Here is a 25,000-nt window from a genome sequence, read left to right as displayed (position 1 = left end):
GGGGAAGAGAGAGGAAGAGAGGATATGAGGAAGAGAGGGAGATGAGGTGGGGAAGAGAGAGGAAGAGAGGAGGTGGGAGAGGAGAAGAGGGGCAAGAGGTGAGTTTCATTCATGAAGTACAGCTAATGTGTGCTGGGGGGAGCATTGAGTTCACCCACCGCTCTTCACTCTTAACGGGCCCTCATTTAAATGCTGGGCAAAGTCTAAAGGCTAAAGTCTAAAGGCTAAAGTCTAAAGGCTAAAGGCTAAAGTCTAAAGGCTAAAGTATAAAGTCTAAAGGCTAAAGGCTAAAGGCTAACTTAAGTGCAAATGTACGCCCATGAGAATGACCCTAGATAGATAGATAGATAGATAGATACTTTATTGATCCCCAAGGGGAAATTCAAGAAAGCACAACCCAGCAGTGGGTCAGATAAACGCGGCCTCGTGATGCCACATGATGCTGCTGGTGCACGCAGGAGAACTCAGAGCTCAGACCGAAGACTTCACACTTCACATCTAAACATCTAAATTAGGGCCCAGGGTCTTGCTCATGGTCTTGAGTGAGTGTGCGTTAGTGTGTGTGTGTGTGTGTGTGTGTGTTAAATTCTGGCCCAGGGTCTTGCTCATGGTCTTGAAAAAGCAAATAGAGTTGCTCAAGTTATTATTGTGTGTGTGTGTGTGTGTGTGTGTGTGTGTGTGTGTGTGTGTGTGTGTGTGTGTGTGTGTGTGTGTGTGTGTTCATCTCCTGCCTGTGCCCACAGTCTTGATAGGGTGGATGATGTTGGTGGCTGTGTGTGTGAGTGTGTGTGTGTGTGGCTCTGTGTGTGTGTGCCTGTGCCGGGGCAGTGTGTGTGTGTTCCCTGTTCTCCGTATCCAGGCAGACTCTTTGTGTGCTCTGGTGGGAGAGCTGCTGTTTCTGCTGGCCATCCGATTTAGCACAATGAAGCCCTAAACACACGCCCTGGCTGACCTCACTGTGTCTGGGCATCTCACACAGTCAGCCAAATCTAGCACACACACACACACACACACACACACTTTATCAGCCAAAGCGGACCATGCATGGTGACTCATACACACTGAAACAGAGACTCTCTCTCTCTCTCTCTCTCCCTCTCCCTCTCACACACACACACACACTCAAACACACACACACTATGTTTCCGCTCACCCAGTATCTGTGTGGCGTTGGCCTGTTCGAAGGTGACGGCGTCTGTCTTTGGAAAGTAGATGTTGCTCCTGGATTGCCTGTTGCCAGCGGATGAGTAGGCACTCCCACCTGCAGCACACCCATTGTACAAACACATTAAATATCTTCAGTCACTGTGCGTGAGTGTGTGTTTGCCTACATGTTTGTGTGTGTGTGTGTGTGTGTGTGTGTGTGTGTGTGTCTCACCTGTAAAGGGGTCTGCCACTCCAGCAGATCCTGGGGGAGCAGGTCCTGATCCGGGTATATACCTGCCAGCACCTGCAGGGAAAGACACAGCAGTCTTACCCCAGACTGCCTGACAAACCGCACTCTGTGTGTGTTGTCAGACTGTGTGTGTTGTCAAACCACGTTCTTTTATGTGTGTGTGTGCGCGCTGTTTGTTGTCAGTGTGTGTGTGTGCGCTGTTTGTAGTCTGTGTGTGTGTGTGTGTGTGTGTGTGTGTGTGTGTGTGTGTGTGTGAGTGTGAGTGAGTACCCCCACCAGCCCCCCCATTTAATTCTGGGTAATAAACTCTGTATTCCAAAGTGTAAATTCTTCATTATTTAATATAAATTCTAAAATCTAACTTCTAAATTCTCTCTTGGGAGAAGAGTGTGATCTAAACCTGAGCTGGCTCAGAACCAAGTCCATCTCCGCCTCAGCTCTCGGCTCCTAGACATGGATAGGGAGTTCTGAGCCAGCCCATATAGAGCCCAGTCCAGTGTCAGCGTCTAACTGGGTCAAACCCTCAGCCCGGCCCGGCCCGGCCCGCACCTGTGAAGGGATCCGCTGCTCCCCCTCTGAGACCATCGTCAGAGGCGCCGGGGATATACCTCCCTTGACCTGCAGGGGGCAGAAGAGGGGGTCAGCGTCAGCAAAAGGAAAAGGAAAAGGAAAAGGAGATGTTGAACACAGTATTTTCTGTCTCTCTACTGACCAAAACTAATTTCTCCATCTGGAGACAGTAAAGGCTGATTTGATCTGATGTCATACCTACAGCCCACTCATCTGAGCTCTGAGCTCTCTAAGCCCTATGGTTAGTTAGCTCAACAGAAATATACACAACAGATGAAGTGACGAACTGTTCAAATGAAAGGGACGTTAGCTTCTGTCAAACTTAAGGTAACGTCAAACATAAGCTAATGTCAAACTGAAGATAATGATAAACTTAAGCTGATGTCAAATTTAAGCAAATTAGAGCAAATATAGAGAAATAAGAGTTAGCATGCTGGGGCTGCAGTGCTAGATGAATGCAGCGAGGCTCAATCATCGAAATATCGGTGTCTAACACTCGTTTTCATGCTAGGCAATACAGAAAACGGGCTTAAAGTGTAAAATACCGAACTATTCCTTTAAGTTGATGTTAAATTTAAGCTAATGTCAATGTAAGCTAACGGCTGGGCCCTTTGTAGCGGAGTTAGCATGCCGGGGCTGCAGTGCTGAAGATAATGATAAACTTAAGCTTAACGTCAAATGTAAGCTAATTAGAGCAAATATAAGCTATAAGAGTTAGCACGCCGGGGCTGCAGTGCTCACCGGTGAAGGGGTCGCTGTTGGAGGGGGCGGGGCCTAGAGTGTGGCCTTTGGTGTTCTCGATGATGAAGTTGGCCACCTGGTCCAGGAACATGGGGCTCAGGTCGTTCTTCTGCAGGAAGTTGTGGGCGGTCAGCCACGGGTCGTCCGCCACGTTGTAGGGCAGCTTCATGGACGGGCCGCCCTCGTTCACGTCGATGGTGAAGACAAAGTCGTACTCCTGACCACCGGGGGGAGACAGAGGGATGGAGACAAATGGAGTCATGTGAACTCTAGGGGTTTTGGGAATGCTTCTGTGGTGTTTTGTTCACAGGGATTTAATGTCATTGTTTAGTTTGCTTACTATTCACATACATTACCGAATTATTTGTTTATTAATCATTAATCATTAATCAATCCAAGAATGACCAAATTATTGGAATTATTCATTATTATAAACATATGAAGCTAAATTAACAGCTGGTCAGTGTTCAGACACACTCCTGAATCTGAATGTGTATGTGTGTGTTTGTGTGTGTGTGTGTGTGTGTGTGTGTGTGTGTGTACATGTGTGCATGTGTACGTGTGTGTGTATGTGTGTGTACAGTACATGTGTGCATGTACACATGTGTGTGTGTGGGTGGGTGGGTGCGTGTGTGCATGTACACATGTGTGTGTGTGAGTGGGTGCATGCGTGCGTGTAAATGTGTGTGTGTGTGTGTGTGTGTGTGTACATGTGTACGTGTGTGTGTATGCGTGTGTGCATGTACACATGTGTGTGTGTGTGTGTGAGTGGGTGCATGCGTGCGTGTATATGTGTGTGTGTGTGTGTCCACGCACCTTGCCCTCGTACATGACCCTCTCTGAGCGCTGCTGAGAGGACCCCCCCACCACGTCTCCGATCTTCATCCAGCGGGCCTCACTCACACTCCACTGATACGCCTCCACGTGGCCGTCCTCTCGGATCAAACGCGTCTGGCCGTCACGGTTACCTACACACACACACACACACACACACACACACACACACACACAACCATATACATTGCTTAGAATCATGCAGAAAGCACAAGTAATACAACACATAACACATTATATATACATTTACTAGCAATACAACTGTGAAGTTAATAATACACCCATTGAATCTGCGTCAAAAGAATGCCAACGAGTGTGTGAACTTTTTTCACAAAAATAATACACCCAACTCAATTTTCAATTCTCTCAATGTTTCACACATACTTGTGAGGGTGACCATCGAAAAAGCCACCATTACACGGATAATACAGGAGAAGATTGAATTTAATTTCACCGAGTTTAGAGACAGTGGCTCAAAGCTCACCTGGAGGTCAAATCTCACCTGGTTCACTAAAGAAGTTCAAATCTCACCTGGTTCACTAAAGACGTTCAAATCTCACCTGGTTCACTAAGGCAGAGAAGCTCAAATCTCACCTGGTTCACTAAGGCAGAGAAGCTCAAATCTCACCTGGTTATCTAAGGCAGAGAAGCTCAAATCTCACCTGGTTCACTAAAGAAGTTCAAATCTCACCTGGTTCACTAAGGTAGAGCAGGTAAAACCTCACCTGGCTCGTCCAGATGTTCCCTCCCGGGGAGCTCCTCCATCTTGATGTCCCCCAGGTCTCCCGTCTTGGGGTCGATGGTGGCTTTGGAGAGCTCGTCCTCGAATGCCTGCAGGTCCTGCGCGCTCGCCACTCGCTCCTCCGACTCCGTGAACACCCGGATGAGCCCGTCACTATGGAGCAATGGTGACACACACACACACACGCACACACACACACACACTTAATACACATTTTTTTTCCACTATCTATGTCAACATTGGCTATCTGCATCTGCAAGTTGTGTGTAGAATTCCTGCATTAACACAATCTCATTACTCGATACTTGGATGCTCACTTTATGAAAACAGAGGAGTAACAAAATAAAAACAAATAAACACAATAAAACATTTGACAGACATCAGTATGTGCAGTGGAAGTACCAAAGGGGGTATCCCGGAGGCATTATTGATCATGTCTATGTATGCCAACACTTTGAATGCCGCACTGTTTTCGGAAGCTTTGGCCAGAGTGCCAGCAATCTAGATCATTGTTGGCGAGTTCTGTAGAGCCCCAGCGTATTCTATGTTATAATTTATAGCTATGGACACATACTATGGCTCGTTTGAAAGGTGAGACTTTAAGCTCTCAGTCGGTACAAACCGTCTATTTCTACATGCCTCTGTTCCTGAGAAATCCCAAGCTAAACAGTGGCTAGTTTTCATCAGAATTCTTGATTTTTTTCTAGAAACGGAAAAAGTGTTGCCTGTAATATTTTCCGGGAAGTGACCAAGCCAGAGCTGGCGAGACTGCCACTTAGTGATGAACCCACGTAAATGGCCTGGTTTAGACCTGACTTGCATGAATCACTGATTGACTGACTGAAAAATGTGTGCCGTCCGTCTGTTTAAATGGGGTACGTTCTATTCCGATCAGGTGCTTTCAAGCACTTCAGAATCTTTGATCGGAATAACCGTTGCTACCTACTTTTCATTGAAAAGATATTGCAGTCAATCCAAATGACCGTACACATGCCTGCTATTCGGAATAGGAACGGACTACACCACCTCTTTCATTCCGATAAAAAATCTGATTGGATCAGGAATTTTCATTCCGATTGAGATGTGTATAACAATCTTTATTCCGAATGCGCCGTCATGCCGTTTCTAGTCGGAACAGAAGGGTCCATGTAAACGTGGCTAGGGCAGGTAAGATCAGGGCAGTCGGGTGCGTATACATGCAGGTAAGATCAGGGCAGTCGGGTGCGTATACATGCAGGTAAGACAAGGGCAGTCGGGTGCGTATACATGCAGGTAAGATCAGGGCAGTCGGGTGCGTATACATGCAGGTAAGACAAGGGCAGTCGGGTGCGTATACATGCAGGTAAGATCAGGGCAGTCGGGTGCGTATACATGCAGGTAAGACAAGGGCAGTCGGGTGCGTATACATGCAGGTAAGATCAGGGCAGTCGGGTGCGTATACATGCAGGTAAGATCAGGGCAGTCGGGTGCGTATACATGCAGGTAAGACAAGGGCAGTCGGTGCGTATACATGCAGGTAAGATCAGGGCAGTCGGGTGCGTATACATGCAGGTAAGATCAGGGCAGTCAGGTGTGTATACATGCAGGTAAGACAAGGGCAGTCAGGTGTGTATACATGCAGGTAAGATCAGGGCAGTCGGGTGCGTATACATGCAGGTAAGATCAGGGCAGTCGGGTGCGTATACGTGCAGGTAAGACAAGGGCAGTCGGGTGCGTATACGTGCAGGTAAGACAAGGGCAGTCGGGTGCGTATACGTGCAGGTAAAATCAGGGCAGTCGGGTGCGTATACCTGCAGGTAAGATAAGGGCAGTCGGGTGCGTATACGTGCAGGTAAGATCAGGGCAGTCGGGTGCGTATACATGCAGGTAAGATCAGGGCAGTCGGGTGCGTATACGTGCAGGTAAGATCAGGGCAGTCGGGTGCGTATACATGCAGGTAAGGTAAGGGCAGTCAGGTGCGTATAGATGCAGGTAAGATCAGGGCAGTCAGGTGCGTATACATGCAGGTAAGGTAAGGGCAGTCGGGTGCGTACACATGCAGGTAAGGTAAGGGCAGTCGGGTGCGTACACATGCAGGTAAGGTAAGGGCAGTCGGGTGCGTACACATGCAGGTAAGGTAAGGGCAGTCAGGTGTGTATACATGCAGGTAAGATCAGGGCAGTCGGGTGCGTACACATGCAGGTAAGGTAAGGGCAGTCAGGTGTGTATACATGCAGGTAAGATCAGGGCAGTCAGGTGTGTATACATGCAGGTAAGATCAGGGCAGTCGGGTGCGTATACATGCAGGTAAGATCAGGGCAGTCGGGTGCGTATACGTGCAGGTAAGACAAGGGCAGTCGGGTGCGTATACATGCAGGTAAGATCAGGGCAGTCGGGTGCAAATCCATGCAGGTAAGACAAGGGCAGTCAGGTGCGTATACATGCAGGTAAGACAAGGGCAGTCAGGTGCGTATACATGCAGGTAAGACAAGGGCAGTCAGGTGCGTATACATGCAGGTAAGACAAGGGCAGTCAGGTGCGTATACATGCAGGTAAGACAAGGGCAGTCAGGTGCGTATACATGCAGGTAAGACAAGGGCAGTCAGGTGCGTATACATGCAGGTAAGACAAGGGCAGTCAGGTGCGTATACATGCAGGTAAGGACATTGCTCACCTGGCGCCCACTGCAATGTCCCCGTTGGCCAGCAGGCAGCAGCACCACACGGACTGGGCAGGAAGCCGAATGGTCTGAACACACTCCCCCTGCCTCCATACTCTCACCGTCCGGTCCTCACCGGTACTGATGAAGTCTGGGAGAGAGGGATGAGGGAGGAGGAGAGGAGGGATGGATGGAGAGAGAGGAGAGGAGAAGAGAAGAGAGAGGGAGATATGGAGAGAGAGGAGAGAAGAGAGAGAGAGGGATGGATAGACTCAAGGAAAGGAAGAGAAAGAGAGATGGAGAGACAAGAGGAGAGAGAGAGAAGGGATGGATGGAGAGACAAGACAAGAGAAGGAGGAAAAGAAAAAAAGAAAAGAAAGAAAGAAAGGTGGTGGAGGGAGAGAAAGATGATGGAGGGAAGGGAAGTGGGATGGAGAGAAGCATAGAGATAAAGGGAGCAAATGAAAGGAAATAATTACAAATACAACACACAATACAAGACACAGACAAACATTTACACAGGAAGAGACTAGGAGATGTGTGTGTGTGTGTGTGTGTGTGTGTGTGTACCTTGTCCGTCGGGGAAGACAGACAGGCTGTAGATGTAGTTGGTGTGTGTGTGTGTGTGTGTGTCTGTGTGTACCTTGTCCGTCGGGGAAGACAGACAGGCTGTAGATGTAGTTGGTGTGTGTGTGTGTGTGTGTGTGTGTGTGTGTACCTTGTCCGTCGGGGAAGACAGACAGGCTGTAGATGTAGTTGGTGTGTGTGTGTGTGTGTGTGTGTGTGTGTGTGTACCTTGTCTGTTGGGGAAGACAGACAGGCTGTAGATGTAGTTGGTGTGTGTGTGTGTATGTGTGTGTGTGTGTGTGTGTGTGTGTGTGTGTGTGTGTGTGTGTGTGTGTGTGTGTGTGTGTGTGCGCGTGTGTGTGTACCTTGTCCGTTGGGGAAGACAGACAGGCTGTAGATGTAGTTGGTGTGTGTGTGTGTGTGTGTGTGTGTGTGTGTGTGTGTGTGTGTGTGTGTGTGTACCTTGTCTGTTGGGGAAGACAGACAGGCTGTAGATGTAGTTGGTGTGTGTGTGTGTGTGTGTGTGTGTGTGTGTGTGTGTGTGTGTGTGTGTGTGTGTGTGTGTGTGTGTGTGTGTGTGTGTGTGTGTGTGTGTGTGTACCTTGTCCGTTGGGGAAGACAGACAGGCTGTAGATGTAGTTGGTGTGACTGTAGTAGACCTGCACACACTCCCCCGTCACCATCCAGCGGCGCACGCTGGCGTCGTTACTGCAGGAGAAGAACTCCACATCACTCACCACCGCCAGCCCACGCACACAGTCCTCATGACCTGAGAGAGAGAGAGAGAGAGAGAGAGAGAGAGAGAGAGAGAGTAGAGAGGGGAGAGGGAGGTGGGGGGAGGGAGAGAGAGAGAGAGAGTGGAGAGAGAGAGAGAGAGAGAGAGAGAGAGAGGTGTGGGGGGGGAGAGAGAGAGAGGTAGGTGGGGGAGAGAGAGGGAGAGAGAGAGAGGTGTGGGGGAGAGAAAGAGAGAGAGAGAGAGGGAGAGAGGGGAGAGGGAGGTGGGTAAGGGGGGGATGGAGTGGAGAGAGAGAGGTGGGGGGGTCAACTAAAGTGGAAACATCAATACGGTAAGCACTTAAAAACAGCTGAGCATTTAACGGGACTATTTCCAGTTGACATGGTGCATGCTGTGGCAGACTCGTCTCGATTCTTCATCTGAATTAAATGGCATAACAGGTCAACAGTGCTGCATTGCTATCCTCAGCATTTTACAATGAACACAACACTCCAAACCCCATTTCTATTCCATTGCACTATACTTGCTGTTTCATTGAAGGGCATTGAAAAAGAGATTAAAAAAACAGTGCCTGGCCAGGACCCTGAGCCTGTCCTTGTGAACAGTGAAGATGGTGACCAACAGAGGGCTACAATCAATTCTATGGGTTAACCTATGGGTTCACCTATAGCCTTCCAACATTCTGTGTCAAAATACCTGCGTCAATTTGCAAGTGTTATATATCATGGTAATGTGGCGTGAGATTTGTCTAAGTTAATAGCGTGCCGTGTGCGAGAACCGAAGTTTGGGAAGCACTGCATTGATCTAGACAAACTACAGTAACTGGGATATAATGCCCCCTTGTGGCCATTCTCCGACACCACAACAATGCAGCAGTTTCTGGGAGCACAAATCTGAAGCTTGTCTTGCTGCCAGGCAACAGCTTATGCAAGAATAATTAGATTCCTTGTTCAAGTGGCAATTACAAAACACAGCAGACTCACGAGCCTTCTGATCATCCTGTAAGGTCTGTGTGTGGCACACCTACCGTATTCAAATGCCCGCTTGAGTGTGCACTGATATTGTATAGTCTAGGAGCCCACAGTCCTCAACCTCTCTTTCATTCTGTGCAATCCCCACAGAAGGAGAACCTAAACTTGGGCTGGACGCGTTTGTGTGTGCGTTTGTGTGTGTGTGTGTGTGTGTGTGTGACAACTGGACAACCGTGTCTTTGGCACCCATGTTCATCAGTTTACACTTCACACTGCCTGCATGAGACAGACACACACCCCAGGCCTGACTCGAGCTCTTCATAAAAATTATTTATAAAAAAACAACCAAAAAACAACAAAAAAACAAGATGCTCAGCACATGCAATGGATACACACAGCACAGGCAACTTCCTCCTCTCTCTCCTCTCCTTCCTGAAGATCCTGGTGAGCATACAAGCTCATCTCATGATGTGGTGTATGCGGCTGTTGATAAAACCCTGATGCTCTAGCCTGATTACCATCGACTTTCAAAGGCTCTGTGAGACTTTAGTCTGACCAACAGCCTGTGCTAACACAGTTTCTCCAAGCGCTGGTTGACCCGCCTCCTTTAAGTGCCTCGATTTGCTACTGGTCGATGTCAGAAAGCGGTTTGCCGAGTTTAAACCAATAACAACACTCTTTCCTCTGCCTTGAACACGCCTCTACCCAGAGCCGTTGGAGCTGCTCAAAGTTGATTGGTTCTTGACCAAAGGGGGCAGTTCCGCAGATTTGGGGAATTCAGAAATCCTTCACGATTAGCAGTTGACCAGACCAGCGACAGCAACGCCGAAGGTGTTACGCCACTGGGAGGGCGTGCCAGGCTAGGATGCTCAAGGATAGCCTGACTCTCGCCAGACCCTTGTAGTTCCGCCATGCTCCACCAGAGGCGTTTCGCTGAGCTCCACACAAGGGTCTGGGCTCGAGGGCAATGCAAACTCCTTCCAGGGAGCAAAAAAAAATGAACCAATCAGGAGCGCCGAAGGGGATTTCATAGATGTGACGTAGCGCCGAAGTGACTGGCTGATTCAAACAACAATGGCGGCACGCAGCGAGGAGTCTTGTGCTGACTTCTTCTGCTATTTCAACCGTTTTGTCGAAACTATCGAGTATTCATTCTTTAAAAGATGAACAGAGAATGGTTTTGAAGGCATTTATTGTATGTTCAGAACTCAGCTGCCAGGGTTTTAACCCACACAAAGCCTTGGCAGCATATCACTCCCGTTCTCCAACAGCTTCATTGGTTGCCAGTTAAGTCACGCATCGCCTACAAGATCCTCCTGCTCACCTACAAATCTCTCCATGGACTCTCACCTCAATACCTCACTGATCTCCTCCACCCCTACACTCAGTCACGCTCCCTGCGGTCCTCTGACAAGGACCTGCTGGCCATTCCCCGCACCAGGTTGCGGACTTTTGGGGACAGGGCTTTTTCTGTCAATGCTCCCACACTCTGGAATACCCTACCACTCCATGTCCGCTCTGCCCCGTCCCTGTCCATGTTCAAAAAGCACCTCAAAACATTTCTCTTCACAAAGTCCTTTGACCCCTAACACCCCCCCCTCCCTCTCATTTGTTAAGCGACCTTGGGTATTATGAAAGGCGCTATATAAATCCAAGATATTATTATTATTATTATTATTATTGGTGGCAAGGATGTTTTCACTCTTCTTCCGACCAGGTTTGGAGTAGCCTAGCACGTCATTCAAGATAACGGACAAGTGGTTTATCAAATCACATGCAAGGATTTTCTTACAAGGCCCCGCCTTCAGAAATACATCTCGTATCGAGAAGTCCCAGATCCTTGTGTGAAGCCCAGCTCCTCCTCATGCACCCTATGGGTGCCTCTCAACATCTCTTCTCCATCCTCCACGGGCGTTCCCACTGATCTATAACTAAAACTGGATAGACTATCCTATTGTTGCCGCCCCATCATTCATTCTTTATGTAGATCAGTGAGGATCGAGGCCCGAGGAGGAAGGGAGGATGTACAGTGCCTATAGAAAGTCATCATACCCTTTTGAAATAGTTACTTTTTTTGTCTTACAGCCTGAAATCAAAACCCATTTAAAAAAAAATCTTTTCCAGTTTTATTAACAAATTTAGCTGTACAACATCAAAATAATGAAAAAAAAGTAAACAGTTCTGAAAATTAATAAAAAATTAAAAACTAGAATAACAGGGTTGGAAAAGTCATCATACCCCTGACTTAATACTTTGTAAAGCTTCCTTTTGCTTTCATTACAGCCATCAATCTGTTTGGATATGTCTCTATTATAGCTTTGCACACCTAGATAGGGGAATATTTGCCCAATTTTCCGTACAGAAATGCTAAAATGTAGTCAAATTCTATAGGGAATGGTGATGGACTGCTCTCTTCAAGTCAATCCACATATTTTCTATAGGATTTAAGTCAGGGCTCTGACTTTGCCACTCAAGGATATACACCATCCTATCCTTAAGCCACTGCTTCGTTCTTTTGGCAGTATGTTTAGGATTATTGTCGTGTTGGAAGGCGAATGACCTCCCCATCCTCAGCTGTCTAGGAGAGGGACGCAGGTTTTCCTTAAGAATGTGGGTGTACTTGGCAGCATCCATTTTCCCTTCTATCCTGACCAATTGCCCAGTTCCCGCTGAAAAGAAACATCCCCACAACATAATGTTGCCCCCACCATGCTTCACACTAGGTATGGTGTGTTTTGGGTGGTGTACTGTGTTGGTTTTCGCCAAACATTGCGCTTGGAGTTCAGTGCAAAAACACATCTGGAATATTCTGGTACCATGTGGAAAAAGCTTATATGGTCAGATGAGACTAAGATCGAACTTTTTGGAGACTAAGATTGAAGTTTTTGGACTGAGCTCCAGGCGCTAACCAAACACAGTATACACACCAAAACACACCCAAAACACACCATACCTACTGTGAAGCATGGTGGGGGCAACATTATGTTTTGGGGATGTTTCTCTTCAGCGGGGACTGGGCAATTGGTCAGGATAGAAGGGAAAACGGATGCTGCCAAGTACACCAAAATTCTTGAGGAAAACCTGCGTCCCTCTCCTAAACAGCTGAGGATGGGGAGGTCATTCGCCTTCCAACACGACAAAAATCCTAAACATACTGCCAAAAGAACAAAGCAGTGGCTTAAGGATAGGATGGTGAATATCCTTGAGTGGCAGAGTCAGAGCCCTGACTTAAATCCTATAGAAAATATGTGGATTGACTTGAAGAGAGCAGTCCATCGCCATTCCCTACAAAATTTGACTAAATTTTAACAATTCTGCACGGAAAATTGTAAATATTCCCCTGTCTAGGTGTGCAAAGTTATAATAGAGACATATCCAAACAGATTGATGGCTGTAATGAAAGCAAAAGGAAGCTTGACAAAGTATTAAGTCAGGGGTATGATGACTTTTCCAACCCTGTTATTCTAGTTTTTAATTTTTTATTAATTTTCAGAACTGTTGACTTTTTTTTCATTATTTTGATGTTGTACAGCTACATTTGTAAATAAAACTGGAAAAGATTTTTTTTCTAAATGGGTTTTGATTTCAGGCTGTAAGACAAAAAAAGTAACTATTTCAAAAGGGTATGATAACTTTCTATAGGCACTGTATAAAAGCCGAATGAGAGGCACCCAGTGACTGCCTCCTCCCCTAAACCCAGCGGGACTCACCGGTGTAGGTCTTCTCGCAGCGGCCAGCCTTCCACAGCTTGATGGTTTTGTCGGCCGACCCGGTCAGCATCAGGCCCTGCTCCGGCAGGATGACCACGGCCCAAACGGCAGCTGTGTGACCCTACAGGCGTGGCACAGCATTCCATACATTAGGGTGCGATCTTAGAGCTACTGTACATGAATACTGCCACCCAGGTGAATATACAGTACATCAATTTTCCATTGTGTTCCTTTAAAATGAAGGGTCACGTACGCACTCTATAGTAAAGGCAAAGTCAAAGATGGGCATAAACTTGTTTTTTAGTCAAAATGTCAGACCAAACAGCACAAAAAACATTATTATTACAACTTATATCACATTAAGACCAACAACTTTGCAGATCCTGAGGCCTTGATCAAACGGGAAACTGTTTCACTTTCTAATGCATTGATGTTCATAGTTCATACAATACCTGCAATGTCATCATGCATTTGTCGTTGAGCCACACTTTGGCTGTGGTGTCCCAGGAACCACTCAGTAACGTCCCAAACTTCCCAGCAGACAGCGAGCAAACTAAGGACAGACAATAATGCGCAGGACAGAGGTCAGATTTCACAGCATTACGTTACTGCAGTTAGTACTGAAGGAAATCAATAGACAGACTCAAGTATGAGACGAGAGGTCATTGCCTGTATTCTTGTGGCCCTTGAGGATGTACAAGGGGTCCGGTCTGTCGAGGGAGAACACGCAGATGTTGTGATCGTTGCCCCCGGTCACGATGAGCCCGCGGGGGTATGTTTCGTTTGGGGATATGATACAAACGCAGGAGACAAAGTTCGTGTGGCCGTTCATACAATGCATTTCCGAGAAACCTCCACCAGGACTGCATGGAGAAGACGGAGGTGTATGAGAACATGACAATATATGTTATTTAGCTGACATAATAAGACACCAACTACAGAACTTACAGAACTGGTTACCGTGAAAATGCACATCCATACATCGACTGAACATGTATGAATTACTTCATTACCCAACACATTAGAATGATTACATATCTTATTAAATATCTTATTGTTAATAATAATCAACCTTATTCATAAAGGAACAAGTCACTTAAAAACGACACAATCTACACAGACATTGTCGCGTTTATCCAAGTCATCAGGGAGGTTTTCTATTTAATTTAGGTAACAGCAGCGTTGTTATACAGCTACTATAATTATTCTCTGCCAAGTGTATGCTAGCTTTTGATCCTATTTAATAACCTGGACCCATTCACACAAAAAAAACACTGAATTGTACACCGATTTCATTTTAGCCAACATTAAGCCAACAAACAAACTAACACAATGAACTCTTGAGTAACTAGCTATTTAGCTAGTGTTAGCGTCCTGTCAACACTTGAAAACAGGGAAACTAGCCGCTTAGGCTATCATTAGCATGCTACCTTGAATTGGGTACCCATACTCTTGCTGTTCTGTCCCGGGAGACCGACACAAACGCTCCATCAGGGAAAGATGCAGTGGCAAGGCCCCTTACATCCATCTCGTGCCCTGGGATGGAGCAACTTAGCCTATATGTACTAGAAGATGCCATTTTAAGCGACTCTCGGACAATGAATTGACAGTTCCGAGAAGCTAACGAGGTCCAACAGTATCAAGTGAGCTGCAGCAGCGTAAAATATTTTAGCTTCCGGGTTATCGATTAGTATTCTGCCAAAATAAAAGCCACAACTAGAGAATTTCTGCCACAACTTTCCCACACTTCATGCCAATTTCCAATACTTAATCCTGGAAAATGCCAAAACCTTACCAATCTATCTACATAACTACCAATCTAACTACATAACTGCTGACTAGCCTATTTGAACAGGCTTAATTGGTAGGCACTGAAACGATTAAATACACATTCAGAGACATTTTGAATATGTAAATCGATTAAATATAGGCATACTGCATGGCTCAAGCAGCCTCAAGCATCAAGAAAGTGAGATGTCAGACTTAATGTCAGAATTGGCTAAAACATTTTTTTTTTTTTTTAAAGATCTAAGCCAGATCATCAACACATAAAATACATTTGATGTCTGTAATTATTGAGAAAATAGATTACTAGATCAAGTCATCATCCATCGTGTCAGCAACAATAAAATAAATAAACAATAATAATAATAAAAAAAAACACTTTATGGCAGTGCCAGTGCCACATATAGTTGTCATTAATTATGCCTATGTGCTAAATACAGGGTCAGTAGGCTCAGGTATGAATTATATCAGATTCTTGTTGAACATCTTTGCCCGCTTGCATGCTTTCGAGAGTGTTTCGGGGCCATTCTGCTATGGTAAGTAAGCCTTATTCGTGGTTTAATGTGTCCATCATGTAGGCTACACACCCATACAGTCGGCATTAGAGAACATTAGAGAACTACAAAGGTTCAACGGAAGTGAGGTGTGTACCTTGAATTTACTAAAAAAAAAGCTGTCAAATCCAACTGTCAATATACTTTGTTCTTTTCCATATGAGCTGTATTTTTTATTAATGCTTTGGGTGAAACACATCGTTTATGAAATAACGGCTTATTAAAACATTAAAACGTTTATTAATAGAAACTGACAAGCGCATTCTGGCAGGGTCACGCCCATTTATGATTTGTAGTCCTTCAAGCAGCAACAGCCAGTGGTTTGTTTGTGGTTGCTGGAGTCTGTCATAGCCGTAGCCACGGAAGAAGAAGTTGACAGTTCTGATTTCATTCACCAAGGTAATACAAGCGCAGGCAACAAGTAAGTATGAAACACACATTAGTCTTTGGCTTAGTATTGCGTGTAATGTTGAATGTACTTGTATTTCGTCAGCAGCTGTTTACATTTACGTTTTTGTCGTGCTGCGTGCTTCATTTCAAATAAAGGATCATATTATTGGCTCATATTATGTATGTCAGCCATCTATGAATTAGCCTGCTAGCACAGGCTACACAGTGTTACCAGCACATGTTGTCCACTCATAGGCTACTACGTCTTTGTAGTTTTCCAAACATCTGTATATCCGGTTGAATGAACGACGTATAGGTTAAGTTAAGCACAGGGCAGTATTTACATATTTCCTGTACCTGTGTATCGCTGAGTTAATGTGGCAAATTAGTAATTGTAATAGCTAACAAGCTAGCCAACATATTATAGATAGCCTACCCATAATCAGGAAGCTGTCAGTCGATAGCTACATCAAATGTAGGTGATGCCTTCATGATACTGGGGCGCACATACAGTAGTGGACTGCGTCTCAGAACTCATGGTGGGACAGCTGATATAGCCTATGGCCTGTGACTTATCAGACATTAGACATATTTGATTAACATGAATTAAATAGTTTCCTTTGTGACCGTCCTAGAAATAGTTTCTGATGTCATCACATTTCTTTGATGGGAGAAAAGAGGTCATCCCAGCTGTTGGAGGAGACATGACTCACTTGTGCTTTCAAGACCCTCTGCTTGTGTTCGACACACACACACGCACGCACGCACGCACGCACGCACACACACACACACACACACACACGCACGCACGCACGCACGCACGCACGCACGCACGCACGCACGCACGCACGCAGGGTGAGGGGTAGTTGTCGCCACTCCTTTTGAACATGTTCCAATTACCCTATGGTGTCTGTTTATATCACTCATGACTTATTATTGTTGAGTGTCCTCCCACTCTCTACTGTGGTCTCTGTCTAACGTCCAACCCAGTGGTCTTGGCCAGTTCCGTCCTTTCCTTCAGTAAAAGAAATGCCAGCTTTCACCAGCCAGCCTTTCTCTGCGTCGCACCGGTTAGTGTGGACATGAGAGCGACCTATAAGGTCATAAGGAGACCTTGTGTTTGCATGTGGGGAAATATTTGCATGTGTACATCTCTATGTAAATGAACGTGTGTGACCCGTGTCTGTGTGCTTTTCCCATTGCTCTCTGTGGTAGTTGAACACTTGATGAATCTGTGTGTGTCCCCTCGGGGGAGAGCTTCGATGGAGCTAGTTAAAACTCTGATGAGTCTCTGATAAGCGCCCTGCTACAACCGTCAGTCTTTCTGTATGCTGGCCTAACCTGCCTCAAGTATGCTGCCCTTCCTGTTGTGCAAACACAGATACAGGCTTGGCAGTGCACAGAGAGGCTAGGCTAGGCTAGATGGATTTCTTTTGGATGTGGGACTAGGCTAATGGTACAGTTGAAGTGTCTGTGTCTGTAGACTGTGTGACTTGTGAGGATGTTGCCCAGGATGATGTTGTAGATAACGTGGTGTCTGCAGATTTTGAATTTAGCTGTAAGTGTTGTCGTTGTTGTTGTTGTTGTTGTTGCTGTTGTAGTTTCATCCATTTGAAGGTGCCTATTGATCCCTGGTGTCATTAGCCTGTGTGTGGGATATTCATGGCGAGTGGATATGGGCACTAATGCACCACTGGTCTCTCTCTCTCCTCCATCAGCCTCACGGTCCACATGCCTCGCGCCTCCACCTGACGCGACCCAACGCTGGCGGCTACGGCCAGCTCCCGTTTTGGGGTCGAGTGACGGACAGACGGCACCACCTCCCAGGTCCTCCTCCTCTTCCTCCTCTTCCTCCTCTTCCTCCTCTTCCTCCTCTTCCTCCTCTTCCCCGCCCCCCCTGCGGATGAAGGATGAAGCTGCGGCTGCACTTCGTGGTGGACCCCATGGGCTGGTTCTGCATGGGCTTGGTCTTCCTCGTGTGGTTCTACAACACCCTCTTCGTCCCCAAGCTCATCCTCTTCCCACACTACAACGAGGGACACATCCCCTGGGCCCTGGTGATCTGTAAGTACCATCACACACACACACACACACACACACACACACACACACACACACACACACACACACACACACACACACACACACACACACACACACACACACACACACACACACACACACACACACACACACACAGAGAGAGAGAGAGAGAGAGACCGACACACAGGGGTCCGATGAAGGAAGCAGAGGTGCTTTGGGTAGGGTTGAATACACTCTCCGAATGTTGCTAATGTTGTACAGATATACAGGGTCTAACATCTTGTGGTCATGGTTGCAGTTGTCACCATGGTGACTGTCAGGATAGACTAGGAAGACGGATGTGGTGTTCAAACAGGCTTGTGGTTGTTGAGGTTATATTTGGTTCTTTCCTACTGCCCCTGCATTTGCAAAACCATACTCTCTCCTTTGAGAGGCCATGACCTATTAAGCCTACTAGAAGCTTGACTGTTACTGAATGAACTGATGGTAAGATAGAGTCACATTTAAACCCATTATCAGTTATTCCTGACATGCAATGGGGCACTTCACCTTGGTCCTGGTGATGGCCACGATTTGGAGGATGCAAAGACTGCACTGATGGCTTTCAGGCTGAACAGTGTTTTGGGTCAAAGGACTGAGTGAAAGATCGTATAGTTACTAAGATGAATCATAAAGGGGGTTTTCAATGGAATGAAATGGCGCCCACTTCCGCCTCCTAAAGGGGCGTGATCAGTGACGAGATCATCGGTTTAGAACGGTGTAGTAGAAGCAGCAGAAGCAGTGTGCCGTTGATAACAGGTGGCCTGCGCAATTAGCGGAGACGGGTCAGGTCGTGGGACAGGTCGTGAACAAAGATATTTTTCAGATATCTTTGTGAGATATGTATTTATCTCGCTGGATTTCAATGTGGGAATGTTAGAAAGACATGTGCCTTGTAAAACATGGGTTTGTTACTTACATTGCTGAATGTAGGGCTAAGGGAATGGTCATAATCCGAGATAAGGTTTATTTCTCCCGATTGCCTCCTAAATGGGAGTGGCACTACGTCACAGTGAAACCGGAATTTACCCTCATATGAATCGTCTCACTTTATAAACCGTCCCTGACTGAGTGAAAAGAAATGTTTTGAGGTGCTTTTTGAACAGGGGCAGGGATGGGACAGAGTGGACATGGAGTTGTAGACTGTTCCAGAGTGTGGGAGCGTTGGCAGAGAAAGCCCTGTCCCAAGTCCACAAACCTGGTGTGGGGGGTGGCCAGCAGGTCCTTGTCAGATAAAAGTAATAAATAATAATATTTATATGTTTATACACCTAGCCTGGTAGTAAACCAGACCCTGGGATCTTTCAGATTAAGGCTCTGGCCACTAATAATGAAAATGGCTCAACTCGAGGGGCAGCACCAAGCTTGCATTTGAAAATCTCACTGCACGCAATTGGATAACACAGCCAATATTTACTCTGACTTAATCTGGACTTAGACACAATTGGATAACACTACGACCAAAAACGAAAGTTATAGCGCTGTCGTCATCAGTTTATCTCACCCCTGGCCCGCCTATATCAGATACACTGATTTGATTGGTTACCCTAGATGGATGTGGTAAACGTAACGTGCATCATTGTGCATCATTGTGCTCTCGCAAGAACTCCGGATTTCCAGGGTAGGCGTGAGTGTAGGGGTGGAGGAGATCTGTGAGGTATTGTGGTGGTGAGAGTTCATGGAGAGATTTGTAGGTGAGCAGGAGGATCTTGTCTTGATCAAGTCATGCGTGACTTGACTGGCGGCAATTAGTGTAGCTGTTGGAAGATGGGAGTGCTCTAGCTCTTATAGGTGACTGAGTCCTGGAAACCAGTGGGACTGGCTCGTCCGCTGATAAGGCCGCTATCTGGCACCATCGGGGGCTGATGGGGTGGCAGTGACGTAGACAGTCATCACTTCCTGTTTGTGTGCACAGGTTACTATCTGGCATCGCTGTTCTGTGTGACTGCGTTGGTGAGGGCATCGACTGCGGACCCAGGCAGGCTACCTCTGGACCCCCACATACCTCACTCAGGTAAGGCTCCACTCACCTGAGCTACAGTACACACAGCTACAACAGCTCTTACCTGAGCTATATCACTCAGGTATAGCGCTCTCACCTGAACTATAACACTCAGACACAGCACCCTCATCTGTATTACACACAGCTACAGTACAACAGCTCTCACCTAAAACAGATCACTCAGGTACAACACCACACTCACCTGGATTACACACAGCTACAACAGCTCTCACCTAAAACAGATCACTCAGGTACAACACCACACTCACCTGTATTACACACAGCTACAACAGCTCTCACCTGAAACAGATCACTCAGGTACAGTACAACACCACCCTCACCTGGATTACACACAGCTACAACAGCTCTCACCTGAAACAGATCACTCAGGTACAACACCACACTCACCTGAACTACATTCAGGTACAGACTCTTGCCCCATATGACTCCAGTAGAACCAACCACCTTTACCTGTACCATATCTCTTAGGTACAGAACCACCCACTTTTACCTGTACCATATCACTTAGGTGCGGAATTCTTACCTGTACCATATCACTTAGGTACAGAACCACCCATACCTACCTGTAGCGTTTCACCTAGACACAGAACCCTTACGTGTACCATATCACTGAGGTATCAGCGCTTATTTCCACCTACGCCATGTCAGTGTACTGTAGTGCCATAGCTCCACTCCCAGTGGTCGTCCTGATCATTGTAAACTAAAGGCTCTCCACTAGATGGCGCTCTCCATCTCACTGGTACTGCTGATGTTCCTCCAGCTGCCGTGAGCATGTTTGAGCTTTGAGGCTTGTGGTTAAATGTTCAAGCGTTCAGGAGGGTATATTGGGCTCGGTGGAGAGCTGCCAGCTGTCCTGTTCTGTCTGTCAGGCCGCACAGGGAGGAAGTGGCGACTGCACATGTGGTCGCAGGACCCGTGTATCTGGGTTTGTAGCTTACGGGGCTTTTCCCCTGCATGGTATCTGCTCATCTCCACTGAACTCTACTCATCTCTACTCTACTCGACTCGACTCGACTCTACTCTACTCATCTCTACTACTCGACTTTACTCTACTCGACTCGACTCGACTCGACTCGACTACTCGACTACTCGACTCGACTCGACTCGACTCGACTCGACTCGACTCGACTCGACTCGACTCGACTTGACTCTACTCGACCTGACTCGATTTTACTCTACTCTACCCTACTACTTGACTCGACTCTACTCGATTTTGGTACCAGGTGTTTGTTTTCCACTGCGACAAAGTACACCCCGTAAGCTAGCTGATTGCCATAGCAACACCGAAGAAAACAACTGTAACGTCACCTTTTGGTACCGGCTCAGCTCGCTTGGAACCTCAGCAGAATTGATACCAAAAATAGGACCAGGGACCAGGTACCAGGTACCAATTTACGTTAATAGTAAACCAAAAAAAGTGAGTAGAGTAGAGTCCATGCAGTGGAGAAGCCCCATGAGAGTAGCCTAGCTCAGCTCTGAGTGTGCTATCTTGTCAGTAGTGAGGGATCTGTGGCCTAGCTCAGCTCTGAGTGTGCTATCTTGTCAGTAGTGAGGGATCTGTGGCCTAGCTCAGCTCTGAGTGTGCTATCTTGTCAGTAGTGAGGGATCTGTGGCCTAGCTCAGCTCTGAGTGTGCTATCTTGTCAGTAGTGAGGGATCTGTGGCCTAGCTCAGCTCTGAGTGTGCTATCTTGTCAGTAGTGAGGGATCTGTGGCCTAGCTCAGCTCTGAGTGTGCTATCTTGTCAGTAGTGAGGGATCTGTGGCCTAGCTCAGCTCTGAGTGTGCTATCTTGTCAGTAGTGAGGGATCTGTGGCCTAGCTCAGCTCTGAGTGTGCTATCTTGTCAGTAGTGAGGGATCTGTGGCCTAGCTCAGCTCTGAGTGTGCTATCTTGTCAGTAGTGAGGGATCTGTGGCCTAGCTCAGCTCTGAGTGTGCTTTAGAGCTGGAGCTGGGGGTAGAGCACATTGAAGGTGTAAGTATACTGTACACTGTGTTCTCACGGCACAGGCCTGCTGGAGGCGCTAGTGTGTAGCCTGATCTGCATCAGGGCTCAGGCCCTACTGTACTGTAGCTGACGGTGGATGTGTGCTGAGGAATGTGCTCTGGATTCATGCTGAACACTGGAACTGCATTACATTACGTGGCTTTTTCAGACCTTCAACTTCAACTTCAACTTTATTTTGTCCCCCAATGTGGCAATTCATTTTCAGGAGTGAAGAGCACAACAAAACATACAACACAAACCACTCACATAAAGGGACAGATCACAGATGACAGCCAAAGATAGCATGATGATAAGATGCACAAAAGAACAAACTGACCTGACTGGCATTACACACCTCTGTCTCCATCTGTGTGAACTACATGTAATACCAACTAGACGATTCAATAGAGTATCATTTAATCCATATCTAGGATCTCCCTAGATCTATGTTACTTACATGACATCATCTTAATGGTGTCAATGATGACACTTCTTCTGTGCATTTGGTGTATGCTTTTCTTTTTTTGCCCACTAGATGGCAGTCTAATACTGACTAATAACTTTGTTCTCACCCAAGGCATGTGTTTGGGTCTGTGTGTAGTCAGATGATGCATAGTCTTGCCACTGTGTTACCACTTAGTATTTGTGTGGATCACACACACACACACACACACTTTATAATAATAATAATAATAATAATAATAATACATTTTATTTATGAAGCGCCTTTCAATTCCATTTCAGTTATTGTTAAGGTTTGGCTGTTTTTAGGTTTAAGATGGACAAGTATTGGGATATTTGTATTATGCATGCCATTATTTATTTATTTTCTTCCACAAAGAAGTTTTAGGGCAGAGGATCTTCTGTTAGAAAGTCGTACATTGGCAATCTTTTTCCATATGAATAGCTTTGTGCAAGTTTGTCATATTTAAAGAGGAACTATGCAGGATTGGCGATTTCATCTCAAGTTTCTTTTTTCGTTTTTGCTCGTTTTATGCTTGCATATTTCTCTGCAGAGCTTCCCCGACAGCTTAAGCACGTATATTTATACATATATAGGCTATATATAAATATATAAATTGCAAGCGTGGTTCTTCTTGTTCTTTACGCGTCTCAGACTTCCAGATGTAAACAGGAGACGATACGTCTCCTGCAGAAACTGCAAGGTTGCAATAGCGGATAGGGACACTGGGGGCGGGAGGAAATATTACTGTTTTCGATGAAACTGGTCAGTCAAGCAAAACAACGATTTCTGAGCGATTTTATGACTATGAAAAAGTTGCATAGGGTCTCTTTAAAGTCAAATGATATGCAATCTACATCAGTTGACAGATAGTTAAAACAAAGCTCTTCCCTGTCAGACAGATCAAGACCAGAGTTTAGGATCCTTTAGTGTTCTGAGAAATACTTCACAGTAAAATGCTGAAGAACCCTTTTGAGTTCATTGGTTTGTCTCACAGCTCTCGCTGTGACCAACCCCAAATGGTAATACATATCCTTGCCTATTTTAAGTGGGTATACTGAGATGGTGTCCCACCGTTATGATGCTGTAATGACCTAACCAAGAGGTGTCATCTGTTATGATACTGTACTGATGCTGTAATGACCTAACCAAGAGGCGTCATCTGTTATGATGACCTAACCAAGAGGTGTCATCTCCTACGTATGATACTGTAATACGAATATGAAAACTTTATTGTCCACAGATTGTGAAAGTTTGCCTTCGGTTTCAGAGTGGCTAACTTTCATGGTGAACATGTTTTCTTTGAACAGTTAAATTTGAATAATTTGATGTTAACAGTCCATGCGAACAGTAATTGCATCGTTGTCTTCATCAAACTCACGTCCAGTTCCACTGTATGTTTGCGGAGAACTACCTCCTCGGACTGTTAGCGATTTTTTTGCAAACGTTCGTTGAAAACAGAAAACTGTTTGCAAGCGTTCGCTTATGTTTGCACATTTGAATGCACCTCAGGTATAATAGGCTCCATCTGTCTTCTGATTGATGGCGTGAGGGAAGGTCTGCCAACCCCTGGCCTTGTGTGGCAGATAACGGCCACCTCAATACAGGTGCTGGGAAAGTTAGGAAGTCGGACCTGCGGCCAACGGGTGGCCGGTTCGATTCCTGAATGATGGGAAGAATGAAGGAAAAATGTGGCTGGGGGGAGTGATTGAACAGCGCAGGGGGGAGTGATTGAACAGCGCTGGGTGAACCCTACCTGACCTGCCGGCGAATTTGGATTTCGCCTGGCAGCTCAGGCTGGAAACCTGCACATCTATCTCCACTAGCTTATCCAAAAGACGCACCGGATCGTTGGTCTGATTGGTTGAAGGACTATCCGAGCGTACGGAGTCATTTGAACGACGCCTCTTGAGCAGTAGGAACAAAGCGCAGCCTCCCCAGACTAATGTTCACTCTTAAAAGATGCTGATAGCCAGACTAGAGACCTTCCACATCTACCTAACCCCCAGCTGCCCCAACAAGCTCCGTGTGTGTGTGTGTGTGTGTGTGTGTGTGTGCTCCTGTCAAGCACTGTTCCAAGTGTGTGTTTATCCCTAGAATAGTACAATGCAGAGAACAGACTCCCTACAGGACAAATAAAGTAATATAACGGAACTCCACTAATTGACACTGAATGTGGTTGCCAGGGTGATCTTGTTAAGAGACCGATGGGGATGTCCCTCTGTGATGTCATAGCAACGACCTCAAGTGACATGTCATGGGCTGGGCTGAATATCCTGGTTAGCGCTTCACCTCACTACGTGCTGTGTGTGTGTGTGTGTGTGTGTGTGTGTGTGTGACTGTGTGTGTGACTGTGTGTGTGACTGTGTGTGTGCTTCACTAATTCACAGATTGGGTTAAATGCAGAGAACCACATTTCCCTGATGAGATCAAAAGAGTATATACGTCTACTTCTATGACCTGTAACCACCAGCACCACCATGGCTATGTGCTCGTGCGATGGTGTGGATTACTCTCTGTGCTGTTCGACCACCACACAGATACTGCAGTTCTAGCACTACCATCTGTGCGGTTCTTGAATTACCCCTTGGGGATCAGTAACTGTCTGTCTGTCTGTCTGTCTGTCCCGTCTGTCTGTATGTGCATGTGATGGTATGGACTGTGCTCCCTGTGTGTGTGATGGTATGGACACACACACACACACACACACACACACACAGACTGTGCGTGGTTCTCTTGAGGTCATCTGTGTCCTCCTGTCCTGAGCCAGCCCAACTCTTGACCTGTAGGTTTATCCGAGGTCGTGTAGACCTC

The 25,000-nt window shown here is 46.4% G+C and overlaps 2 protein-coding genes across 3 annotated transcripts in view; one reads left to right on the top strand and one right to left on the bottom strand.

The window, feature by feature from the left end:
* The window catches only part of plaa (phospholipase A2-activating protein), a 19,332-nt gene extending 4,784 nt beyond the window's left edge, over positions 1–14,548 (bottom strand). The window contains exons 1-12 of one of the 2 annotated variants that reach the window (XM_062516681.1): positions 14,336–14,548; positions 13,575–13,768; positions 13,358–13,458; positions 12,906–13,026; positions 8,090–8,257; positions 6,937–7,072; positions 4,267–4,436; positions 3,524–3,675; positions 2,708–2,924; positions 1,946–2,014; positions 1,379–1,450; positions 1,154–1,261 (exon numbers count right to left, since the gene is read on the bottom strand). In XM_062516681.1, coding sequence (XP_062372665.1) covers positions 1,154–1,261; positions 1,379–1,450; positions 1,946–2,014; positions 2,708–2,924; positions 3,524–3,675; positions 4,267–4,436; positions 6,937–7,072; positions 8,090–8,257; positions 12,906–13,026; positions 13,358–13,458; positions 13,575–13,768; positions 14,336–14,484 — 1,657 coding nt within the window. In that variant the 5' untranslated portion in view covers positions 14,485–14,548. Of the gene's footprint in view, positions 1–1,153; positions 1,262–1,378; positions 1,451–1,945; positions 2,015–2,707; positions 2,925–3,523; positions 3,676–4,266; positions 4,437–6,936; positions 7,073–7,853; positions 7,894–8,089; positions 8,258–12,905; positions 13,027–13,357; positions 13,459–13,574; positions 13,769–14,335 lie in introns of those variants that run through there. The other variant, XM_062516682.1, reaches the window with a different exon arrangement.
* Positions 14,549–15,579: 1,031 nt separating this feature from the next.
* The window catches only part of zdhhc21 (zinc finger DHHC-type palmitoyltransferase 21), a 30,758-nt gene continuing 21,337 nt past the window's right edge, over positions 15,580–25,000 (top strand). The window contains exons 1-3 of the mRNA XM_062516901.1: positions 15,580–15,665; positions 17,353–17,698; positions 19,632–19,730. Of these exons, the coding sequence (XP_062372885.1) occupies positions 17,545–17,698; positions 19,632–19,730 (253 nt within the window). The 5' untranslated portion in view covers positions 15,580–15,665; positions 17,353–17,544. The remainder of the gene's footprint in view (positions 15,666–17,352; positions 17,699–19,631; positions 19,731–25,000) is intronic.

The sequence above is a fragment of the Sardina pilchardus genome, chromosome 16 (assembly GCF_963854185.1).
Source record: "Sardina pilchardus chromosome 16, fSarPil1.1, whole genome shotgun sequence".
Classification (NCBI taxonomy): domain Eukaryota; kingdom Metazoa; phylum Chordata; class Actinopteri; order Clupeiformes; family Clupeidae; genus Sardina; species Sardina pilchardus.
This window is presented reverse-complemented; position numbering and strand designations above follow the sequence as displayed.